The 26,208-nt window shown below is 45.3% G+C and overlaps 1 protein-coding gene across 1 annotated transcript in view; it reads right to left on the bottom strand.

Annotated features, from left to right (window-relative positions):
- Positions 1–22,845, bottom strand: part of LOC147632342 (seven transmembrane domain protein) — a 46,659-nt gene extending 23,814 nt beyond the window's left edge. Inside the window, exons 1-6 of the mRNA XM_086807162.1 lie at positions 22,647–22,845; positions 20,539–20,608; positions 20,358–20,417; positions 18,514–18,628; positions 18,286–18,401; positions 18,009–18,133 (exon numbers count right to left, since the gene is read on the bottom strand). Coding sequence (XP_086663288.1) covers positions 18,009–18,133; positions 18,286–18,401; positions 18,514–18,628; positions 20,358–20,417; positions 20,539–20,608; positions 22,647–22,723 — 563 coding nt within the window. The 5' untranslated portion in view covers positions 22,724–22,845. The remainder of the gene's footprint in view (positions 1–18,008; positions 18,134–18,285; positions 18,402–18,513; positions 18,629–20,357; positions 20,418–20,538; positions 20,609–22,646) is intronic.
- Between the last annotated feature and the right edge of the window lie 3,363 nt (positions 22,846–26,208).

Here is a 26,208-nt window from a genome sequence, read left to right as displayed (position 1 = left end):
GCTGCGTTTTTCTGAATAACCAGGCAGATATCTCATCTAGCTACGCTGCTTACCACAGCAGGCAGCTGTACGATCATCACCAGTAACTGTACCTCAACAGTTCAGGCGGCTGTATTGGTGGCTGCGCATGTTCTCTCCTGCACCCTGCTCTTCCGCCTCACAGGCTGCTGCCCCTCTCATGCAAGCAGCAACAGGCAGCTGTACACAGAGTGTGTGTGCTCTCCCGCAAATGATGCGCTACAGGCCGGTGGCTGCAAGCTGTTTTCTCTTCTCCATGTAGCCTGGCAACCATACAGGCTGTGTGTCTCTCGTACACGAGACTACTCCTTCAACAAGGGTGGTTTCAACCTCAGCAAACCACAAGTATTGGTTTCCTATCAACCATCTACAAGTAAGTGATTTTCAGATTTGAGTAAAGTATTATATGTTTAAATCTGGTAAAAGATTCGTCCCGCTCGGCCTACACCCGTTCGGTGCCGGGTTGTCCAAGCTATATGGGCGAACCTCGGTCCAAAGGTGCTGAGATCGGGAGAGCCAGGCGTTAGTACGAGAGCGCCTGTCTGTGCGTGGTCTCGGAACACCAGTGTGGCGCTCTCCGCGGAGTCCAGTGAAAGCACAGGACCGTAGCGATTGGACCACACTAGTGGTCGATCTGCTTCGAGTTTTTACATCGAAATCCGAGCCTACTTGTTTGGTACTGTTTTCATATGTACATGGACATTATCTGGTTCTCAGAACCCATGGAGCATTGTATTCTTTAAATACTCCCAATAAATATATCATATATTGAGGGGGGGGTCGGCCCGTTCCGGCCCCAGTGCTGGTGTCCATCTTTCCATTTCTGTTCATTTAAAGTTCAAGTTGTTTTAAGTTGTCCATTTCATATTTGTGGTTTTAAAGTTGTGCTATTAAGCGTGTGGGTGTCCAACGGAGTCTTTCCCACTTGACGGGATCGGTTTCATTGGTATCAGAGCACGGTTGTTTCCCTCTTCCTAGTGGGGAAACGAACCTGTGTACTGGACATCCCGCTTTTAGCAAACTTTGAACACAATGGACAGCCAAGGCAACCCTTTGGAAGTGCCAAATTCGAGGGGTCCATCTAGTGCTTCTCGTGGGTCTGATGCCCTGCGAGGTAGACACAAGCCCCTTGAAAGGGTTCTTGATAGTGAATCCAAGGGTCAACTGTCTCCAGGAAAGACAGTTATGCTTGAACAAGACCCTGATGCTATGAAAGCTGAAATGGAACATATGAGAAAACTTTTGCAGGCTCAAGAGCAAGAATTGAAGTTTTTGCATGAAGATCCTCATCTACAAAGTGCTATTGAAGCCAGGAAGGCTGATGCTATGGTTGATGTAACCTTTGAGTCAATGGCTCGTGAAGTGGGCAAGAAACCAAGGGAGTTGGCACTTGCCTATCTCCTTCGAAAAGGTGATATCAAAGAGGGGGATGACGGGGAGCTGATTTTCAGAAATCCACCTCGTTTAAAGCATGGAGATCCCGCATCCCAGAGGCTGAAATCTTATATGCAAAAGGAAGAGGTGACTGTCACCTCTCGTCATGCATCCTCTCCCCAAGGCACTAAGCCTGACAGATTTATGTATGCCAGTGCTCATGGAGGGCACGAAAGTCACATGCATGCCAGATATGTATCTCATGGTGACAGGTCTGCTTCCAGAAAAATTTTGCCTTCTGAGTTGTCTCATGGAGAGACTATGCCATTTGCAGGTAAGTCACATGCATCTGAGCTTCGAGTTCGTGGAGCACATGCCACCGTGCCCCATGAAGCTTCTTTGATGGCCCATGGAGCCCATGCAGACAGGGCTACCCCGTTGGATAAGGGGAAAAGAAAAAGAGAGGACCATGAGCCTCATGCCAGGAAGCTCAAGGAGTTCAAAGCAGGTGATAAATCTGTCAAATTTGATGTCTTTCATGGTGAACATGATGCCTCTAAGGTGTTAGCGTTTGTGGCACAGTTCGACATTGCTTTTAGCGATGAGGACTTTACAGAAAAGTCAAAGGTGCGCCATGCTAGCATGTTTCTGAAAGGCACTGCTGCCCATTGGTGGATCACCGAAAAGATCACCAAGGATCCTATCTCTACTTGGAAGGAATTCAAAGATAGATTTTATGCTCAGTTCTTGCCACCCAATGCAGAGCAAACTCTCACTCAAAAGTGGGACAGGCTGGAACAAAAAGATAATGAGAGTGTGCAACAGTATGTTAACAAATTTTGGAAAGTGTTGCTGGAAGTGACTCCCTTCATGCTAATATCTGAGGATGAAAGAAAGAGGAAGTTTCGTTCTGGACTGCAACCTGCTTATAGATCGGGTATTGAATTGCACCCAAAACATACGTTGCAACAACTCACAGCTTCTGCCCTTGCTACAGAGCAATTGGTGCTCAAGATCAAGCAGGATCAAGGAGGTTCCAAGGCGAAGGACAAGGCTGTCCCAAATCAGCAAAAGGGTGGACAGCCACCTAAAAAGAACTTCCGGGAGCCTTACAAGGGTGGTAAAGCTGAAAATTACTCATCTAAAGAACAGGGCCCAAGAAAGAACAAATTTGGCCTAACCCCGGAGCAAAGAGAGCAATATGCTAAGGATGGAAAATGCTTTTCTTGTGGTAGCAAAGACCACATGTTCCGACAATGCCCAGATCGCAAACCAAAGCACGAGGACAAGCACACCAAAGCAAATGTTCATGCAGTTCCTGATGTGCAAGGTAATACAGGTCATGATGCTAAAGAGAGAATGGTTTGCAAGGCTTGGGGGCAAATCAAGGATCAGCCCGCATTATTCATGTTTGATGACTGTGCAACTGACAATTTCATCTCTATGCAAATGGCAGCTGCATTGGGTATTGAGGTTGAAAACATGGGACCTCAGATTGAAGCCGAAGCTGCATTTATTGGTAAAGAGGTGCAGGTTACCCCTTTGATTGGGAAGTTGCGTATTCATATACAGGGCTATCTTGATAATGAGCATTTTCTAGTTGCTCCACTGAATGGATGTGATGTATTGTTGGGCAAGCCGTGGCACCATAGGCTTGAGCCCCGCAAAGACTACAAGTCCAATATGATTTCTTTTATGCATAAAGGCCGCATGCATTTTATTGATGCTGGCAAAGAAGGGGATTCCATCCCAGTTGTATCACACATCCAAATTAATAAAGCAATGAAAAAGAGTCTTTCTGCGTACTTGGTTTTTGTGCGTGATAGTCTTGTGCCAAATCAACAAAATGTGGATGCTATGTCTAATGATAGGCTGAATTTTCTTAATGCATTCAAAGACTGTTTTGCTGACTCATTGCCAGGTGAATTACCTCCCCAAAGGCCCGAAGATCACCGTATAGATCTTGTGCCAGGTAGTTCTCCACCTAACAAACCCGCATACCGAGTGAGTGCTGCACAACAAGAGGAAATTATGAAGCAGGTAAACGAGCTTTTAGAGAAAGGTTTGGTTCAGCCCAGTTCCTCACCTTACTGCTCTCCTGTGCTTCTTGTTCAAAAGAAGGACGGATCATTCCGTATGTGTGTGGACTATAGAGCTTTGAACAAGCTTACCATCAAGAACAGATTCCCTATTCCACGTATTGATGATATCTTGGATAAGCTTGATGGTTCAGCTTGCTTTAGCAGACTTGATTTGAAGAGTGGTTATCACCAGATTCGCGTGGTGCCACAAGATGTCCATAAGACTGCATTCAGGACAGCCTTCGGATTATATGAATTCTTGGTAATGCCTTTTGGTCTCACCAATGCTCCTGCTACTTTTAATCGTATGATGGATAGGATATTCCGACCCCATCGCAAGTTTACAGGAGTCTTCTTTGATGATATCTTGGTTTTCTCCAAGAATGAGCAGGAACACAGAACTCATTTGGTCACAGTGTTCGAAGAGTTGCGGAAGCATAAACTTTTCGTCAATGCTAAGAAAAGTGAGTTTTTCCTTTCAGAGATTCATTATCTGGGACATATTGTATCCAAGGATGGAGTTACAATGGATCCTGCAAAGATAGAGACTATTCGGAATTGGCCCGAATTGCAAAACGTACATCAAGTACGTAGTTTTCTGGGATTATGTTCATACTACAGGCGTTTCATAAGGCATTTTGCTATGATTGCCACTCCTCTACATGATCTCACGAAGAAGAAAACTGCTTTCAAATGGACTTCAAAGGAACAGGATGCTTTCTTGCAGCTCAAGCATGCGATTATATGTGGTCCAGTATTGATTGTTCCTGACTTGCACAAGTCATTCGTGGTTGAATGTGATGCTTGTGGTGATTGCATAGGAGCTGTCCTAAATCAAGAAGGGCATGCAGTTGCATACGAGAGCCGTCATTTGCATGATGCTGAGCTTCATATGGATATCTATGAGAAAGAGCTCTTGGCTGTAATTCACGCCTTAAAGATTTGGAAACACTATCTTCTTGGGGCTGAATTTGTAGTCAAGACAGATCATCAAAGCTTGAGATACTTTCTATCTCAAACCAAGCTTTCAGAGAAACAGATGAGAATGGCAAATTTTCTTTCCATGTTTCATTTTCAGATTGTGCATACCCCAGGAAAGAAAAATGTGGTTGCCGATGCACTATCTAGGAGGCCTTATATTGCTGCAGTCTCAGTGGCCTCTCATGGAGATCTATCTGCTATGAGAGATTTGTATCATTTGGATGCTGATTTTTGCCATGTATGGACTGATTTGATAGCTGGTCATTCACATGCCTCTTATGTTATCAACGAGGGTTATCTCATGAAGGATAATTGCCTATGTGTGGTGAAGGATTTGCGTCCAAAGGTTATGGACGAATGTCACGCTCCACCATATGCTGGTCATCGAGGTATTATGCCTACTACTCGCATGATTCAGAGATATTTCTTTTGGCCAAGCATGCGTAAAGACATTGAGGCTTATGTGCGTGCATGTATCACTTGCCAAAAGGTGAAATTTGATAGGCAAAAGCCTCCAGGCTTGCTTCAGCCATTGCCTATTCCCTCGCAACCTTGGGAAAGTATCACGATGGATTTTATTATGGATTTGCCTAGATCCCAGCATGGGAATGATGCTATTTGGACTATTGTGGACAGGTTTAGCAAGCAAGCTCACTTCTTGCCCGTCAAGAAAACCATAAAAGCTGATCATATGGTAAAGCTTTTTCTTGCTAATATTTTCAAGCATCATGGTATGCCTAAATCCATTGTTGGGGATAGAGATCCCAGGACTACAAGCCTATTTTGGAGGGCTTTGTTTGATAATATGGGTACTAAGCTTGAGTTTTCATCAGCTTATCATCCCCAAACGGATGGCCAAAGTGAAGCTGCAAATTCAGTTGTGTTGGATTTATTGAAATGTTATGTGGCAGATCAAAAGAGTGCATGGGAGAAGTATCTTCCACTTGTTGAGTTTGCCTACAACAATACGATCCATGCTTCCACAGGAAAGGCTCCGTTTGAGATTATTTATGGCAGAGTGGTTTTGCCACCCATCCTTCGTACAAAGGATGAGATATTTGCAGCTGATGAATATGTTCGTGACTTGGATGTTGCCTTTGGTCAGGTGCGGACAGCCATTGCGAGATCTCAGGATAAGCATAAAATGGCTGCTGACAAGCATAGAAGGGACATGGAAGTCAAAGAAGGTGATTGGGTATTGCTGAAATTTGAGAAGGCTAGGCTTCGAAAGAGGCCAGGACGAGAAGGATCATATCCTAAGCTTTCTCCTCGCTATTATGGACCCTTCAAGGTGATTCACAAAATCAATGAAGTGTCCTACAGGCTTGCTTTACCTAGTCATTGGAAGATTCACAATGCTTTTCATGTGAGTCTATTTCGGAAATATGTGGGGCCAGATCCTGATGAGCCTGTCACAGAAGATCCGCCAGAGATTGAAGAGCTTGAGGAGATCCTCCAGCCAGAACAGATTGTTTTTCACAAGGAGAGAAAGCTACCTGCAGGAAAGCTTTCCAGGAGATACCTTGTGAAGTTTAAGAATTATTTGCCTATTGATGCCAAATGGGTAAATGAAGATTATTTTGCAGATTATCCGCAATTGTTGCAGGCATATCTTGAGGCTTTTAAGTTGAGGTCAACTCTTTAGAAGCCCGGGGGGATGTCACCAATTGGCCGACCATTTGGTCCATTCCTAATTTTTGCGTCTCGTTCACTTGAGGCCAGGCCGGTGTCTCGTGTGAAGAGGCCAGTATTTTGCTGACATGGACGGGAGCCAGACTGGTGCCACCCGTGTGTTAGCAGGATGGTGTCGTATGGACGGGAGCCAGATCAGTGCCACCCGTGTATGACCTGGACTGTGTTCGATCCATGGGACTGTCACGCCATGGAAGAGCCAGTATTCGTGCCGTGTTTTACCTATGGGACTGTCACACCTAGGGAAACTCGTGCCTGGAACTGTGTCTTACCTATGGGACTGTCACTCCATAGGAAGACCAGGATTTTATGTTTTTATGTCGTGCCAGTTTTGTGCCGACAGATATTTTGTACATGTTCCATGAACGGGAGATATGTCCATGTTACTTTTTGCACATGCACACATATTTTGCATGCTTGAAACTGTTTTCGCATGACATGTATTTGTGTGTTTGCCTGCCTGACGTGTTACTTACTGAGCGGGGACGCCTGCCAGTGAGTCGTGAAGTCTGCTCTGTATTCTGACGAGTTTCAGTGCATGTGAACAGGTGGTAAGTATATGGTACATGTTGTTTTAATGTTTTAAATTCTAACCCCTTTGTTTTATAAGGTTAGGGGTTCACACTCATTTAAAAGTGGGCACCCACTTAGGGGCCAAGGTGGGGAGCCTCACTTTTAAGTGAGTGTGGGGGTGGGCATGGTCACCTACCCCCACTAATCCCCCACATGCAAGCGTGGACAACACTAAGGTTATCTTCACTTGAATATTATTAAAAAAGTTCCCTCCTTCAAGCGTAAAAGGAATCGCTTCCTTCTGGCGTGGATTTCCCATCAACCGGCGATCATCCTCTCTGGCGCCTGATTTTCCCCAGCCGGCTGGCTGCAACTGTTTCTGTACCCTCTGTACTGCAGGCTGTACCTTCTGTACTGCAGGCTGCGTACTTTCTATATTGCAGGTTGTGTACAACATCTCTCCCTTAAGCTGGCGGCTGTCTATCTTTACAGGCGACTGCACCTGTGGATGCTGGCTGCGTTTTTCTGAATAACCAGGCGGATATCTCATCTAGCTACGCTGCTTACCACAGCAGGCAGCTGTACGATCATCACCAGTAACTGTACCTCAACAGTTCAGGCGGCTGTATTGGTGGCTGCGCATGTTCTCTCCTGCACCCTGCTCTTCCGCCTCACAGGCTGCTGCCCCTCTCATGCAAGCAGCAACAGGCAGCTGTACACAGAGTGTGTGTGCTCTCCTGCAAATGATGCGCTACAGGCCGGTGGCTGCAAGCTGTTTTCTCTTCTCCATGTAGCCTGGCAACCATACAGGCTGTGTGTCTCTCGTACACGAGACTACTCCTTCTTCAACAAGGGTGGTTTCAACCTCAGCAAACCACAAGTATTGGTTTCCTATCAACCATCTACAAGTAGGTGATTTTCAGATTTGAGTAAAGTATTATATGTTTAAATCTGGTAAAAGATTCGTCCCGCTCGGCCTACACCCGTTCGGTGCCGGGTTGTCCAAGCTATATGGGCGAACCTCGGTCCAAAGGTGCTGAGATCGGGAGAGCCACGCGTTAGTACGAGAGCGCCTGTCTGTGCGTGGTCTCGGAACACCAGTGTGGCGCTCTCCGCGGAGTCCAGTGAAAGCACAGGACCATAGCGATTGGACCACACTAGTGGTCGATCTGCTTCGAGTTTTTACATCGAAATCCGAGCCTACTTGTTTGGTACTGTTTTCATATGTACATGGACATTATCTGGTTCTCAGAACCCATGGAGCATTGTATTCTTTAAATACTCCCAATAAATATATCATATATTGAGGGGGGGGTCGGCCCGTTCCGGCCCCAGTGCTGGTGTCCATCTTTCCATTTCTGTTCATTTAAAGTTCAAGTTGTTTTAAGTTGTCCATTTCATATTTGTGGTTTTAAAGTTGTGCTATTAAGCGTGTGGGTGTCCAACGGAGTCTTTCCCACTTGACGGGATCGGTTTCAATACCATTCCCTTGGTGCCTGTTTGAGTCCATAAAGACTCTTTTTCAGCTTGCATACAAGCTTCTCCTTTCCATTCACTCCATAACCCTCTGGCTGTTGCATATATATCTCCTCATGGAGATCACCGTGAAGAAAAGCAGTCTTCACATCCATCTGAATCAAGTCCAGATCATCATGAGCAACCAAAGCTAATACAGCTCTAAGTGTGGTCATTTTGACCCCACTGGAGAGAAGATCTCATCAAAGTCCACACCATATTCCTGCTTGAAGCCCTTAGCCACTAACCTGGCTTTGTATCTTGGCTTTGCATCAGGTGCAACTTTGAGCCTGTAAACCCACTTGCATGGCAAAACCTTCTTGCCTGTAGGCAAATGCACCAACTTCCATGTTCCATTTTTGTGCAGAGAATCCATCTCTGACTTCATAGCACGCTCCCATAGAGCCTTGTCTGCCCTCTGTAAAGCCTCCTTATAACACGAGGGCTCCCCACAGTCAGTGAGAGCATCAAGTAGTCAACCCCTGGAACAAACCTGTCAGGGGCTCTGGAGGGTCTTGTGGACCTCTGTACCCAATGACCATCATTTGCAGGTTGCTGTCCAGCCTGCATATCACCTATTGGTGGTTCCTGTTCCATGCCATAAGGCTGAAAAATCATGCCCGGTATCTCCTCTAACTGTGGCATATCCATAGGGATATCTTCTGCCATCTCTGGCTGTCCATTTGGACCATTTTCAGCACCATTTAAGGGCTGGTTTTGCTGCTGTAATGGCTGATTTACAACCCTTGGTTGTTGTCCATGATGTCCATCATCATCAAAGATGACTCTGCCAGGCTCCTGTTGCCTTGGCTCCTTATACATGCATGTTTCATCAAAAATGACATCATTGCTGCGTATAATCTTTCTATTCACTGGATCCCAAAGTCTATACCCCATTTCACCTCTGTCACCATATCCTAGGAATATGCATTTGTGAGACTTAGGATCAAGTTTGGTGCGCATTTCCCTGCGTATGTGCACGTACGCAATGCAGCCAAACACTCTCAAGTGCTTGTAGGACGGAGGCTTCCCTGTCCATACTTCCTCTGGCACTTTCCCACCAAGCCTCGTGTTAGGTGACCTGTTTATAAGATGAACGGCTGTCATAACAGCTTCAGCCCAAAAACCATGAGGTAACGCAGCATGTGACAACATAGAACGGACCTTCCCCTGAATGGTCCTGTTCATCCTCTCTGCTGTCCCGTTTTGTGGAGGATCAAAGGAGTAGAGAGCTCTCTCTTGATGCCTTTAGCATCACAAAAGTCCTGAAACTGTTTGGACATATACTCTCCACCATTGTCGGAATGCAAAGCCTTCAGTGTTTTGCCAGTTTGATTCTCAACAAGAGCAACAAACTTCTGAAACACTGAGAATGTATCACTCTTCAAACGAAGAGGATAAACCCACACCTTGCGTGTGGCATCATCAATAAAGGACACAAAGTATTTTGCCCCTCCCAAAGAAAGCTGAGGCATCTCACATACATCTGTATGCACAAGCTCTAACTGAGCATCTTTCTGTCCAAGAGCTTTCTTGTGGGGGCACTGGAGTTGCCTGCCATATATACAATGCTCACAAAACTGAAAACTTGAGAACTTTAGAGAAGGCAAGTAACCAAAACGAGACAATTGCTCCATTCCTTTGACACTCCATTCCTTTGACACTCATGTGTCCCAACCGGCTATGCCACATAGAGATTTCCGGCAGCTCGGTTGCATTTACATTTGCATGGTGACAAACAGCAGCATGCATGAAGTAAAGAGTGTCCACCTTAGAGCCTCTGGCAACAACCAGTGAGCCCTTACTAATCTTTCACTTTCCACGACCAAATGTGGTAACATAATCAGCATCATCAAGCTGTCCAGTAGAAAGCAGGTTCTTCTTGATCTCAGGCACATGCCTGACATCATGGAACATAAGCTGTGAGCCATCTGAAAACACAAGCCTCACATCACCTCTGCCAAGAATCTTGCATGCATGGTTGTCACCCAAATAAACTACTCCTTCATTGCCAGCAGTATACCTGACAAACAAGTCTCTGCAACCTGTGACATGAAAGGAGGCACCTGAATCAATGATCCATGAGTGCATACCATGACCATCTCCTGCAAGAAGTGAATGGGCATCAAGTGAAGACGTGAATAGGACCTCATCCTCACTGTCACCTGCATGTGACACATTGACTTCTTCAATCTTGACTCCACTTTTGCCTTTTGGCTTTGCATCTTTGGCTTCATCTTTGTCTTTGTCCTTTCCTTTTCCCTTTCCCTTTTGATCATTCTTCCATTTGTAGCATTGCTTTTTGAAGTGTCCCTTCTTGCCACAATAATGGCATTCCAAGTCCTTTTTGGAGCGGGACTTGCTCCTTCCCCGTTCTTGGCTTTTACCCCTTTGTTGGGATCTAACTCATCGTCCATTGCCAACTTTTGATTGATGACCTGGCTGACAACACCATTAAACTCATTTAGATGGGCTGTCCTCATAGACGCCCCTTCCTTCATTAGAAGACCTATGAGTTTCTTCAACCAATACACTTTGCTTGAGGCACTTTGCAGGGCATCCAAGTCCTGTAATCTCTGCCACATTCCCCAAGCTGTCTTCTCTTCACGAATGCTGAAAAGTAAAGAGTCTGACACAGACAACATGATAGTAGATCTTGCCAGCTCATCCATATCTTCCCATTCTTCAGCAATAAGAGAAGCGGGCTTTACACCCCTTTCTTTGATGGGTTTGTGCTGCTTCTTCTGAAGCAACACATTATAGCACTGGGTTTGCCAAATGTCATAATTATGCGAGCCTTCAAGCTTCTTGATGTGAAGCAATGAAGAGCTCTCACCTGTGGTTGCCATAGCAATATGCAACCTGTCTCACAGTCAATGCCTAACTCCTTGCAAGATGTGCAAACACTGCACCAAAGCACACAAAGTGCTCACAGTTGTTCTCCCAAAGTTTATCTCCCACTGCAGAAGCACAAATGCAACTCTACTCCCACTGTATGTGATGAAATCACCAAAATCTGGTTGCTGCAGATTTAGGACAGCACCTTAAATGTGCTCTGTTCCCCTTCCAAAGTACTGTACAGCAGCGCTCACCAATGATGTACCAAACCTGTACCGGCAAGTACAGCAGCTGAAAATGAGCCTTTTCCTCACTCAAATCAATGTACAGCCATGCCAAAACTTGTACAAAGCTGTACCAAATCTGTACCAGCAAGTACAGCAGCAATAAATGCTCTCCTGGCTGTCCAAATGAGTGAAAATCAGACTTTTACAGTCCCCACCACTGTATACAACAGTCCCGAACAGAAATTGGGCAAAAGCCCCTTGACTGCAAGTGGATTTTTGAGGATTCAAGGCATAAAAGTCTTGCCTGCTGCTTTGCCAAGCTCAACAAGCATAAAATCTTGAAAAGCCCCTTGATTTAAGATCAATTTTTGATCATACGTGGTACATTAACGCACATGAAGGCATCCAGAGTCTTCACAATGCTTCCCCCTGGCCACATATACATCCAGTACATAAAAGCCCCTTGATTTACAGGCACATTGAGTGCTTGACAGGCATCAACACATTGCCCAAAGCATCAAATGCGAGTGCCTGCATGCAAATCAACCCAATCGGCACAAAAGCCCTTTGATCTGCACTTCAATTTCTGCAATTTAGGCCCGAATGTGAGATTGCTCACATCATACAGCATGTATGAATGCCCAATTGCACAAATACATCAAAAGCCCCAAATTTTGACATCCAATTTCCTGCAAATTGATCTTGAATGTGACCAATGTCACCCAATTTTGCCAATTTTGCTCAAAATTTGAGCAATTTGGCACCTGTACTTGCTCAATTGATAATTGTACCTGCTCAATTGCAAATCCCAAAAAAAAAATTGAAGCATGTACCTCGTAATTTCTGATTTTATTTTTTTTTTGTTGCAAGAAAAGGGGGTGATGATGCTGCTGCTGTTCTTAGTGTCGATTTGCGCTGCCCGTCGAGCAATGAAGAAGCGATGTTACCAGGCCGGTACTACTGTGGAGGCGAGACTGTTTTTGCCATAGGACAAGGGACAGGCGCACGCCATATCTACGCTGGGTACAAGGGAAGCTGAGGCGAGTTGGTCGGCGACGATGGAACGCAGCACCAAAGGCGTCGTAGCTCTCCTCGTGGGCGACAGGAACTCCACGGGCGCAGAAGGCGTCAGGTCCAAGGGGCTGCGTGTGGGCGGCGGGAGCTCCACAGGGACACGTAAGCGTGCCCTTTGTTACGAGCGCTACACGCGACGAGCTGAGCGCCGCCCGTCAGCCTGCGTGCGCGTATCCGCCCAACGTTTGAAAGCTCTTCACCGCCTCCGCCTAGTAGCCAGCCGTCTAGCGCCCAACGCTTGAAAGCTCTTCTACAGTCGACTTTCACTGTCTTGCAGCGCCCAACACCTTGCTGCCTTCGCCTAGTGGCCAACACTGCACACAGGCGACTTCCACTGTCTTGCAGCGCCCAACACGGGAGCAAGCTCTTTGCAGCGCCCAACACGACAACCTGTTTGTTTGCAGCGCATGTGCTCCTTGCTAAGCACCAGAAAGCTCCTCTGCTCGTGCCAAGCTCAAGGCTCTGATACCAGTCGAATGGGAGAAAGAATTAGGGTTTCATGTGAGAGACAAACACACAGAGAGAAGAAGGAGAGAGAGAGAGTTGTGGGGATAAGTCAACTCATTGGAATGAGTGTGTGACTCCCCTATCACACATGTATATTTGCACTAGTACACATAGTGCACTTAGTACATTAAAAGTACTAAGTGTACTATGTACTATAACTTATGGGCTTGTACACACTATAAGGGTGGGCATAATGCCTTTACCCCAACACATACTACGAGGTTTAGAGGGAGCTCCTATTTTCTTGGATGATGATCTCATGAGGATGCAGGTTGAGCATAGGAGAGCTTGCATGCCACGAGTCTTACACGCGAGGAGAGAAGACAAGAAGGCCTTCTATCGAGATGGTCGGGTCATCATTGATGGCCGGCCCATGGATTAGCGGTTTGGGGCCTATGGGACACAGACCAGGCCACTGACATAGATACACATGGCAGTATGGAACTGTAATGGTTCACTATGGGTGCAACTTGGACGACTGGAGCATGTTATGGTGGGGAGAGACATCATACTTCTGACAGACACATCAGAGCCCAGAGAGAGGGCTACCTCGAGTAGAGGGACTCCAGTGGGAGTCGGCATACAGGAGGACCACACGCCAGGGTACCTCGAGAGGGTCGGGGGGAGTAGCAGTTCTATTCAACGGGAGCTACAGGGGAGACTGAGAGTGGTAGCACAGGATCCAAAGGCCAGATACATGTGGATCAGCTTCTTACAGCTCTCACAGGACAGAGTTATATACATAGCCCTATGTTACTTTCCTCCATCAGGATCCTCCTATGTCATTACAGAGGACATGCCACACGAGGAGGAGACAGGAGTGTCAGAGGAGATTATGCATTATTCTACACTAGGGGAGGTATTTCTTACAGGTGACTTCAATGCCCACACACAGAGCAGACACTGAGAGGTGTATGACTATGATGACATGCAGATCCTCCACCATGTGGATCTAGAGGAGATAGGGGCTAGTCGGGCATCAGACAACACTGGACCAGACAGTGGACATTATGGGGACCACTTACTAGAGTTGGGAGCCAGGCATCGTCTCGTTATTTATAACGGGATGCTACAGTGGCCGGGATCAGGGGGGCTGACATGCTTCCCACATGGGGGTCATACACGGACCGGAGGCACGGTGGTAGACTACATTATGGGGTCTTTGGAGGCATCACAGCTTGTCACCTCATTCTCCATCCCACCTCGTCCTATTGGGGCATATCATACATACTTGGCATTTTCACTAGCCGGATCACCAGTATCACCAGCACCCCACATACCAACGCCACACACTACCATCTACTTCACACATGACATGGCAGACATATACACTGGCAGAGTAGAGGATGGGCTCCTACTCATGGATCCCCTGGCACCTATGGATACCATTACAGCCCAGCTGGCATCACTCCTACACACGGCTGCATTACAGAGCTTCCCACATCGTGTCCACTCAGGAGAGCCTGCGAGATCTGGGACTATGCCCCAGAACAGATGGTATGATGACGAGTGCAGAGCCCTATACTCACGGCTCAACATACAGAGAGCCTTGGGAGCCATCACAGAGCAGGAGTCGAGGAGAGAGATGAGGAGACTTACTCGCCGCAAAAGGCGGACCTTCGCAGAGATACAGGAGCTAGAGATCTTTTATTTCTTCATGAGTAGAGATAGCCTATCTCATGGAGGCACTTCAGAGAGCCCCGGACACCGACACCTATTGTAGACCCACAGACATGGCACACATATGCAGAGGGCCTATACCACGCCCCACAGCAGCCACCTATACCTCAGCCACAGGAGCCTTGACCTACCACAGCTAACTTCTTTACCCACTCGATGGTAAAGGAAGCTATCCGCCGCCTACAGCATGGACGGACCACCGACCATATGGGCCTGCAGGGTGAGCATCTCATATATGCAATAGATTCTTTGGCTCCTTTTCTTGCACACCTGTTTTAACAGGGCACTAGCAGAGGGTTTGCCTGCGGAGTGGACGATGCACACCATTGTGCCGATTCACAAAACAGGGGATATGCTCGATCCGAGCAACTGCAGGACGGTTATGGTTGGCCACGTGTTGGCCAAACTCTATGGTGCAGTGTTGGAGCAAGAGCTTAGCTTATATGCTGAGCGAGCAGGTTTACGCTCATCAGGGCAGGCAGGCTTCAAGAGAGCTTTCTCTACCACTGACCATGTATTCACTTTGATATGTATGATTGATTAGGCCAAAGTGAGGAAGAGAAAGCTCTATTGCTGCTTTGTGGATTTCCGCAAGGCATTTGACACAGTACCACGAGAGAAGCTCTTTCAGCGCCTGCAGTCTCTTGGCATACCAGCAGATATGACATGGGGCATCTATGCATTATATGAGCAGGTTTTGGGGCGAGTCAAATGTCCACGAGGTATGTCCGAGACTATTGCTAGCACCATTGGTGTGAAGCAAGGATGCCCACTTTCCCCCACGCTATTTGGGTTATACATTGATGAGGTGGCTGACTTCATTACACGGGGAGGCAGAGATGGAGTTGATTTAGCAGGTACCTCAGTACATATTATGCTTTATGCTGATGATATTGTATTAGTGTCTGAGTCTCCAGGAGGTCTACAGCAGCATCTACATGCACTCGATGATTTTTGACAATTTTCTGCACACAGAGGAGTCTAACTATGAACCTTGGGAAAACCAAGGTTATGGTCTTTCATACATCGAGACAGGGCAGGAGTCAGCTGACATTCACTCTCGCAGGATGCCAGGTGGAGGTGGTGACATCATACGTGTACCTAGGGGTTACCTTCTCTGCAGCAGCCACACGCTTCACCATGGGTTCAGCAGCCAGAGCTAGATTGACACGAGGATATGCAGCATTGGCTATGCTAGAGAGACAGTGCCACCAGGTGCATTTTCAGGAGCCCCGAACGAAGGGGTGGCTATTTGACACATTAGTCACACCAGCACTGATGTATGGAGCAGCGGTATGGGCACCAGGCCTTGCTACCCATTGGTGGACACAGATAGAGAGACCACAGGCCCTCATGATGGCACGCATGATACGCAGCAAACCGTCAGTACCTCATGACATTATCCGAGCAGAGTTTGCTGCGCCTCCTATGATGGTAGAGGCCATATTCCAGACTATATGCCTGCTAGACAGATTCAGAGAGATGCCACAAGACAGATTGTCATACAGAGCTTTTGAGGCATCTAGACAGCTGGCTGAGGCAGGAGACAAAGGATCATGGTATGCACAGGTCACACATTGGTTCTCACAGCATGGCCTAGACATGGATCATCTACCACCATTCCAGTATGACAGGGATGCACCACATATCTGTCTCTCATAGTGAGAGGAACAGAGTATTGAGACAGGACCTATGGCAGCTCTATACACGAGAGACATGGATATCGCCTACACAGCCTCTTCCACCGAAGATGCTATACTACAGAGATCACTTCATGAGTATCACTGATGATGGATTTATAGAGAGGCCTAGATACATGGAGGGCTTTTTACCACACGGCTCCCAAGTGGCTATTGGTCAGCTTAGAGTCTCATCACATCGATTGGAGATCGAGACTGGCAGAGCAGCACGGATCCCCCGAGAGGAGAGGGTATGCAGATTGTGCAGAGAGGAGGTGGAGAGTGAGGAGCATTATGTATGCAGATGCAGAGCATATACAGCCATGAGAGAGAGATCCCATTTTATTCGGAGAGCCACATTCCCTACGCCAGATCTTTGAGACAGCAGACCAGCGCATACTAGGGAGATTCATTCTAGACATACAGCATCACAGAGAGACATCATTACAGGCTCAGACAGCTCCAAAGGGGGGACGACATACTCAGATTACTACATTTTTTTAGAGATCCATCCCACTCCCAACCCCTACACGGCATGGAATTACTCTCCAGAGAGCAGAGACACTCAGAGCCCGCAGGAGACAGAGGACACCTGGCTTTCAGACACCACGCCTATACCAGAGAGAGAGATGACAGAGATCAGAGCTCAGTTTCACAGAGAGGGTGCGGAGCGACTAGCTCGCTTCAGAGCAGACCCAGGCATGTTCTTCAGGGAGCTGTGGACACCCCCTTCATTGACGTATACCATTTTATACCCCCAGTATGGTACAGGATGGAGCTAGTTAGGTTGCATATCATGATTGTATACTCCATGCATATAGCTTTGCATTCTCCTAGTAGTAGAGCTCCATCCCCTCCCCCACTCATTGTACTTATTGCACACCCAGATTCAGCTTTTTAGTTCAGTACTTTTTCATTTTGTTGGGATGACAGAGGATACCCCATACAGGTACACCGATTTGTCTCATAGGCCGAGTTCGGTCTTTTGGAAGACATTAATAAAATCTTTCTTTCTTTCTCTTTACACCATAACAGCAGTAGAGGATGAGGCCCATTATATGTTCAGTTGCCCGGCTTACTACAAGATACGGGAGAGATTCCACTGCCTCTTCTGAGAGGGATTCGGACCACTCACACGGGTGATACAATTTGAAGATCAGAGGTGCTTGGGCATGTACTTGATGGAGCTCAGACAACACAGGGATGTAGTGTTGAGGCAACATGCTGAGAGACAGCTCCAGCTCCGACAGGACACCTCACAGAGAGCCATCACAGATTTCTTTGTGGTACTCACATCCACATCGGAATCCACTGCCCACAACAGTTCCTCTACTGCGACATCAGAGCCCACCACCCATACCCACGCTCCAGCTCCATGCCCCAGAGGAGTTCTTAGCGAGAGAGCTTGATCCATTCTGCGAGCCAGACGTCCCCGACCCAGAGCATCAGGTCCCTCCACCACACACAGACAGATTCATGAGGTTCTCCGCAAACATGACACGCTCCCATCACAGAGGCCCAACATTCACTCCACCAACACATCGGTTCTGGCCGAGGCGGGTATCATCGTTAGCTGATCACAGCATATCTCACTCTACACAGGATCATCTGTTGATCACATGTACTCTGAGATGTTTTCATTTTATGGCTCAGTATATCCAAGGTACCATTGTATTACTTTTGGTCTCATAGGCCCTTGGGGTCTTCCGTATACGTTAATATAACTCTCTCTCTCTCTCTCTCATATGTTATAGAGGAGAACAAGAAGCAGGATAGGCAAGACTTCACATTTTTGGCCACAGATCACATCTGGAACTTCCAAAACTGACCTGATGATAGAAGGCATAGTAGCCAGCACACCAGCAGTCACATATATCAGTGGCACAATAACCTTGGGCTTGTTTTTACGCAGCCACATCAAAGACCCAAGGGCTGCAAACGAGATTGTTAAGACCTGTATGCAAAGCATAAATTCTGATTAGCAAGGATTAGTTTTATGATGCATAGCAGAAACTGTATACAAAGCAGAAATTGTGATTAGTTTTACATCCTCTAATAAAATCTTCTTACATGATGAAAAGGTTCAAAGAAAGGCCTGAAACATACCAAGTTGGCGTTAGCTTCAAGGCCTTGTAGAAGGTAGTCCCATGTGAACTCTAACCCTCTAGCTCCAACCCAAAGCGGGGCCAATCTATGGAGAAGGGAATCCGCAAATGCCCAACCTGAAGTGCCAAAGTAACCCCATAAGTCAGCTCACAAAATCACCTAATTTAACTTTGTAAACATTCCTGCCCTCCCCTGCTAAAGTACTCCCTACAGCTTTCCAACGCTTACAAAGCCCAACAGCTTGAAACTTGTGATTCTGAGAAATGTTCCGGTACGTCAGCTGCGTAAGAGCAATATACAATCCAAGAACATCTAAAAAGCCAATAAGTGCCTTAAGAGATTCCTGGAAAATGCATAACACCATGTAAACATGTTAGAATCCGAACCCATAATATGAAGTAAAGCATCAGTTCAAGCAAGCAACAATAGATCTTCAACTATCTACCATAGAGACAATCCCACTAGCTCACATAGTGCATAACATGCCAACCCTCACTGAATTCTGTATACACCTCAAACTCGGCCTCCAATTTTTTTTAGCTTTTGCATTCCATATCAAACGTTTCGAATGGTACAAATCAAGAGTTTCCATATACATACTGAATGTAAATATGGTAAGGTTCACCCTATCCCTAAGGTTGACAGCGCATTGTGGCCTAGCCATGGTCTCACAAAAAGGCCGCGATGGGTTGACCAGTGACTTGCCAGTAATGTGGGGCAATGCGAGAGCCTCAGCGGGTGCAAAACACTGCATCTCTTTACACAGGAAGACTACGATGCCCCTTCATCAGGCCATGGAGACAGGCCTTCCTCTGCGCTACCAGAAAGACAGCACCAGCATGAAACCTCTTCTACATTGCAAAACAGCAACGGAGGCAGCTTCCCTCAACAAACTGGGATCCCGCCACCCTTGAGACACTAAATGGGAGATTATCAGCAGCCTCATGGCTTGGTGGACCTGGTGGGGATAGCAAAGGATCCCCCAGCAGAAGCCATGGCTGCAATTTGAACATATCTTATTCATTTACTCTGTGCCCGCTGGATGTGCCTTCACAGCAGGAACACAGCAGCTTTTTTTCCACATCTAGAGACCAGGATCCTTCTTAACTAAAAAGCTCTCAGAAAGAAACCATCCAGCCAGGTGATTTTGGGTGGACTATTGAGTTTGACCCTAATTACCAAACAAAAGCGACAAGTGTCACATGAGAGTCACAAGGCTCCACAAGCATGTGATGTTCCACCAACATTGCCTGGACTTGGATATCTGCTTGCAAACATTTAGTCTGTTGGTCTGGAAAAGTCTCCTATCCATGCAGATTTTCAAGACTGCACGTGATAGTCATGGTCAGCTTCGAAGTCCCCATGGAAAGGGGATTCTTCCGGCCTGGCTGACTAAATGCTGGCAAGAAGATATCAAATTCCTGTCGATGTTGTGGAATCTCACACGCCTGTGCGGCTTTCTGGTCCCCTGTGGTCCTCTAGCCCTTTTAAATTCATCACAACTCATAGACTGATGCTAATCAAATCTGCAAATACACAATAGACAAGGCTGAAGTGACCTAAACTACTGTATATTGCTCAAAGGATGATTATATACAATGGAGTCTCATATCTAAACTTCAGATCTGAATCGTCCATGATGTGTAAGGCTAGCTACATGCATACAAAAAGTGGCAGAGGTTGGCTCTGCTGTTTACATTAGCATGCCCTAGCACTCATGAGAACTGACGATTTAAACACTGAAGAATGAAACAAAGTAGCAGCCAACAAGGGTCAAGCTGGGCAGGTGATGAAATTAGAATCATGAAAATTGATGCTACCAGCCTAAACAAGATGTGTGAGGCTCTTAATGTGTAGATTGTTTAAAATATTCGAAAGCAGGAGCAAATGGCAGTACTACAGAGCCAGGTTCCAGGAGGAAGACAGGTGGTGGCCAAGGCTAAAGATGGGCTGGGTGGCGACAACACAAAAGGGATGCAAGACTGCATGGCTTGATCCTTAGTTTCAAACATAAAAGGGCTTAATTACATCTATTGAGAAGACCTTATGACACAGAGATAACCAACGTATACCTGAGAAAGATCAAAACTATCGCTCTCTGAAACTTGTAGAAATGTAGCTAGGCAAACAAGCTGCAAAAAAAGGCATGTCAGTCAAGCAGACAACTTACAAGTGACAAAGTACAATGTTGATGAAAGGTACTATGTGAACTGCTAGTGGTCGCAAAGCAAAGGTGAGAAGAAAACAGCCAACCTTCAAAAGAGTAGTTCCTAGGTACACAAGGGCTGCCTTCCAGCATGTCCGTAATGTGTCATACTCAGACCTGCATTTATTTATATATTTTAAACATACCAAGAACAATAATGAGATCCTTATAGCCCTTCCAAAAATTCTCTAGTGGTAGCTAGATTCAAGCTCTAGAAACTTAAACTCATAGCCATTTTTCCCACAAAAAACCCAAGCTCTGAGACCCTTATACCTGACCAGTACCTTGCCTTGTATAGAACAAAATAACCATGATCGTGCTTGTTTCCACAATACTAGAAAAATAAATAGCAAGATACATCACACAAAGCTACACTCTTGAGACAACTATAAAACCTGCCGCACAGATAAAAATTATCATACACATGCCCCTAAGTGTGTACTCTGCATTAAGCACCAAAGCAAAGTCCCTCCCCACCGCCCCAATACTGCCGGTTATCTTAAATGCAAGGCCTTCCTGGGCAACAAGTCACGGACATTGCAATACAAGATGAATAAGAGATTTCTAGACTTTTCTATGGATGAATAAGAAGGTTTGTAGACTTCTGTGTGCATGGCAACCAGACTTACGATGCCCACGACCATGAGCATCCGAAGCTCCAGCAACAATTTCTAAATGTCTAGCGCAAGAAGGAAGTTCGTAAAATATAGTAAAGACCTTGAATGAAGCCCTTCGTTACACCAATGTACTTGATGACACTTTTCACCACAAAGAAAAGTGCACCCAACCATCGGTCCTTCACATCAAATAAAACGTCACCACCAAAAATTGTAACTTGAAGAACTGGCTAGCTCATGACCCATCCATAGCTCCTCTTGAACAACAGCCAGGCTTGAGGCTTGTCCAACACTAAGCCTAGCTCTTCGCCCAAACTGCTCCCATATACAAGCTTGGGCAATGGTTCCTTTCAAATGAAAAATAGATTGATGATCAAATTGCTATGCACCAAATCACAGTAGAGCCTGGAAGGTAAAATTCTATTGATTAAAACCGTCAATTGTGACTCAAAAAGAAGGATAAGTCGTGGAAAGAACTGACAAGATATGAGCACAAGCCTTAGCACAATGACCGAGGAATGGACATATCATACACCAGTGACTCTTCTTGCCCTAAATACACTGCAGCAGCCTCTTGCTAGATTTTCAACATTTTCTAAAGGCCCTCTCCATGCCCTGGTGCTTGCTATGTCCTTGGCTGCTCCAACTTTGTCTGGAAAATCTTCACCCTCATCAATGACTGGAGCTTGAACGTCGCTCTTTATATAGTTGCCACCCAATGAAAACATCCCTTTGAAAAGTGTGAAGCAGCATGCAACTTCATAATGCCTTGGCCCTGTTGTGCTTACATCATGCCTGTTTCTGGTCCAGTAGCTCACAACGGCATGCCGGCACCTGTCCACCCCTAGGGGACAGAGAGAACCATCCTCCCCAAAACAAAATACCAAATTAAGTCTTGAAAAATCCTATAATGTTTCGTTAAGCCCTCTACTCTAAAGAAAGGTGAAAGGTAAAACATCTAACTGCATCAAGTCATGAGATCCATGTGAGAAAGGTACTCTGATAAATGCAGCCCAGGTGGCATGCGATTGGTAAACACATGACGTAGCATGTAATTAATGTACTTTGATAAAAACAGGCATATCTAGGAAGTTAAATGGATGCACCATCCCTTAGGTAGATCCTACGATTAGTTGACACATTTTCTACGGCCTGTAGGCGGTTTTTCCCCGCCCATAGGCGCATTAACCATGGCCGTGCCTAGCCACGTACCAACCGGGAGCCTCCAGCAGGGTTTGAAACCCTGGCCCCCCAGTCAAGAGGCACAAACACATCGACCTTTTGGCTGCCCCATCATAAGATCGGTGTGAAATTTTCACAGAGGCTAGCTCTTTTTTTGCCTATCCATCCACGCAACAGAAAGCTAAAATCTCAGATCGGGCGAGTTGAGGCATCGCAGAATTGATGGCCTCCTGCGAACTGAGCTTCTTATCAACCCCATGCAATCCACAGTCAGACACTTCAACATTCAAAAGATCTCTCTCTCTCTCTCTCTCTCTCTCTCTCTCTCTCTCTCTCTCTCTCTCTGCGAGACTTACAGCGGGGTTGCTGTGTAGTAGACAAAATGGGGGCCAAAGGTGAGGGCGGCACAATTGAAGAAGTGGAAAAGGGTCATGACTGCCGCGTTTGCTCCTCTCGCTTTCCCCTGCTCTCCAAGTGTAAGTTCTTCCTTGTTTTAAAACCGTGGGTTTTCAAAGCTTTAGCCTGAGAGGTTAAGTTATTGATACTCGCTTATCCGAATTCATTGTCCCTACGAGAATCTCTTGTTGTTGGGCTATCGTGTGGAGGGTTGCCAACGACCCATGGACAAGCTATCGTGTGGAGGGTCTAGTAATGCCCTCTGCTTTGCTTGTCTCCACTTTAAGATATCGAGATAAGACTCAAATATGTGCCCAGTTTTGATATACACTAGTGTCGCGACCCATTTAGGTACATGCAAAAGATATATGTGTAAAATCACTCTTCCTTTCCTTTTAGAAGCTAGGCACATCGAGTTACACACAAACACGCATAAAGATGTACCTATGTATATATATGTACGTATGAGTACCTGTACGTGTACATGAAATCCATTGAAACCATACATACCACGACTGGAAGATATGTGTAAGTGTGTGCACGCCTATGAATGCATGTGTGCATGTCACATAAACACATGTAGATATGGTCTGTGTATGCGCACGCACCCATAATATCCATAGATACTGGTCACATTCATACATATATGTATACATCGCCCTCAACTTGCCAAACTAATATATAAAAACATCGTGATTGCCATATATATCCATATAGAAGCTCCTAACATTACAAACCCATAAAATGATGAGTATCTTAACACACATGAACACAACCTCAAAACAATCTTCGGACAATAGGATTCTCTTGCCTTGGTAGCCTATATCGCGCGCCTCCATCTAGCAAAATGTATGCCATAAAAAATATTAGCATTGAAAATATAACTCTCGTAGAAAAAAGTTGGATAAAGATAAAAGCTTACAAAACTCATTTGGTGGATCAATATTTGAGGCGAACGGCGTTTGAACACGCTTGTAAACAGCAAATCGAAAAATTCTGTATTGTTCGGTACCTATGCACCGAAAATCTAACTTATCAGGCTTTTCATAATCCACAAACATTACACATACATGAAGCTGATTTGCAACCTTCCACAATCGTAGATTGTAAAATTCCTAGGAGCCCAAAGCTCTCGTCTCATAACTGTCTCGACCATACAAACCCAACAATAATCTAGGTTCTAAAAAGTGAAGATATTCCCTGTTGCAAATGAATGTTTCAATAAAATAATAAATTAATCAAACAAAACACAAAAGCTACATAAAAAGAAAGTTCGTATATATACCGTAAAACACCAGTGCTCTCTAAGAGTTCGATAATTAGAGAAGCTATTGCTTGGCCTTCCCAAAATGGAGGGTCTACAATTCAGCCATGAATATTAAATAAATCTTGAAAAACAATAATACCTAAATTATAGCAAACGTCTAAAACATTTACCTTCAATATCTTGTCCATCACCATAAACGAACGAAAATGATCTCCTTGCCACATCCATCCTAAGCAATATATCCCTGATATCAATATAACTCTCTCTCTCTCTCTCTCTCTCTCTCTCTCTCTCTCTCTCTCTCTCTCTAATATATATATATATATATATTAGAGAGAGAGAGAGAGAGAGAGAGAGAGAGAGAGACACACACACACACACACACACACAATATATATATAAGTAATCCAATAGCAAACAAAGACTGCACTTACACATCTTCAGAAACATTCTCCAACAATCAAATACTTCCTTCATTGCACAAAGATAGGTATAAATGTAGTCTCTTACATTTGCAAACTGCCATTTGCATCTAAATTCTTTGACATGCCATTTGCAAAACCTCCTTGTAGACAACATTGGTTGTGAAGAGTTCATTTGAACCTGTTGTGCCACTATCATATTCCACAATATGCTTTACACACACTTTCACTACATTGGATGATCTAACACGTGTCATAGCGACGTACAATTGTCCATGTGTGAATGCTTGCGTGGCCAGATAAAGTCCCAATACACTCAATGTTTGTCCTTGGGACTTATTTATTGACATACCAAAAGCTAACCTGACAGGAAATTACCTCCTTCTCATGTCAAACGACAATTGAAGCATAGTAGGCACAAATGTTATCCTGGGAATAAAGACTCTGTCTCCAATGTTTGTACCTGTAATGATTTATGCTTCTATGATCTTTGAGTTAAATTGCTTGCATATCACTCTGGTACCATTACAAAGTCCCCGCGAGGGTGCAAATTGCAGAGCAAAATGATAGGCGCATTAGCGGTGAGGAGGGTAACCACCACCTAAGTTCAAACTGTTCAAGTACTCAATTGGATATAGTATTGTGTCATTCTTGCAAGAAACAATAGAATATGCACTAAGGTATTCTTTTTCAAGACCAAGCAACGACCTCAAGGCTAGTTCATTGATCTCATCAACCTCTAAATTTCATGGTGCAAGAATAGCACGGTCTTTGAAGAAGCATGCATAATCCTCAACTCTATGAAGATCTTTGTATACCCATTCTACCAAACTCAAAATAGAGTTGCCAAACAGAGTTGCCACCCCATGGATCAACATTTGCAATGGAATTACTACTCTGCCTTCATTGTTTGGCTGACCTATAGTGTCATCCCCGATTTGTAATGTCCATTTGACAAATTCATGTTCTATACCACAATAAGCACTCTGTCTAACCCGCATGTTTTGGGTGAGCTTTAAAACATTCACATATCTCCAAATATGTGACCGGCATAACGTTGCATCATCAACAATGTCTTCGCGCGATCCCTTTGGCACAACTGGTAAGATTTGCCTAAAGTCACCACCAAAAAGCATAACTTTTTCACCAAACACTGTATCACTTTGCATAATGTCCCTCAATGTCCTGTCCAGTGCTTCATATGCGTACCTATGCATCATTGCAGCCTCGTCCCAAATGATTAACCTTGCAAGCTTCAACACCTCGGCCAATGGTCTATTAGCTTTCATTCCACATATGCTAGAAGCATTAAGTACCATTGGAATTTTGAAACGTGAGTGAGCTGTACGACCATTCGAGAGTAATAATGCGGCTATTCCAGATGATGCACATGCCCAGGCAACGTGTTTCTCTCCATGCAATTGAGATAGCAAGGCATTGTAAAGATAAGTTTTACCTGATCCACCTGGTCCATCAAGAAAAAAAAACACCACCCTGGTTCAAAGAAACGGCTCTAAGGATAGTATCAAATACTCTCGATTGACAACTATTTAGACTCCTTTCCATGGAAACTGACAAATCAACCTACTGAACAGAATCAAACATCATCTCTTCCATCAGCAAACCATTGTTAACAGTGACAAAACTTGATCTATCCAGAGTAGGCAAACATCGACACACCCTCTTTGTAGCAATGAATGCAAAAAATCTTCCGAAAGTTCAGCGGAGAATTTGTCCCAAAGCTACCCAGGGTATATAGGCTCACAAAAAACCATTATAATGACAAACAATTGACGCAACTGAAATCCTGTATTCTGAATTGCAGCTTCATAG

Source organism: Cibotium barometz, chromosome 13, assembly GCF_041138505.1.
Source record: "Cibotium barometz isolate CiBa-2024 chromosome 13, ASM4113850v1, whole genome shotgun sequence".
In the NCBI taxonomy this organism is placed as follows: Eukaryota; Viridiplantae; Streptophyta; class Polypodiopsida; order Cyatheales; family Cibotiaceae; genus Cibotium; species Cibotium barometz.
Note: the sequence above shows the minus strand (reverse complement) of the source record. Positions and strands in the feature narration are given on the sequence as shown.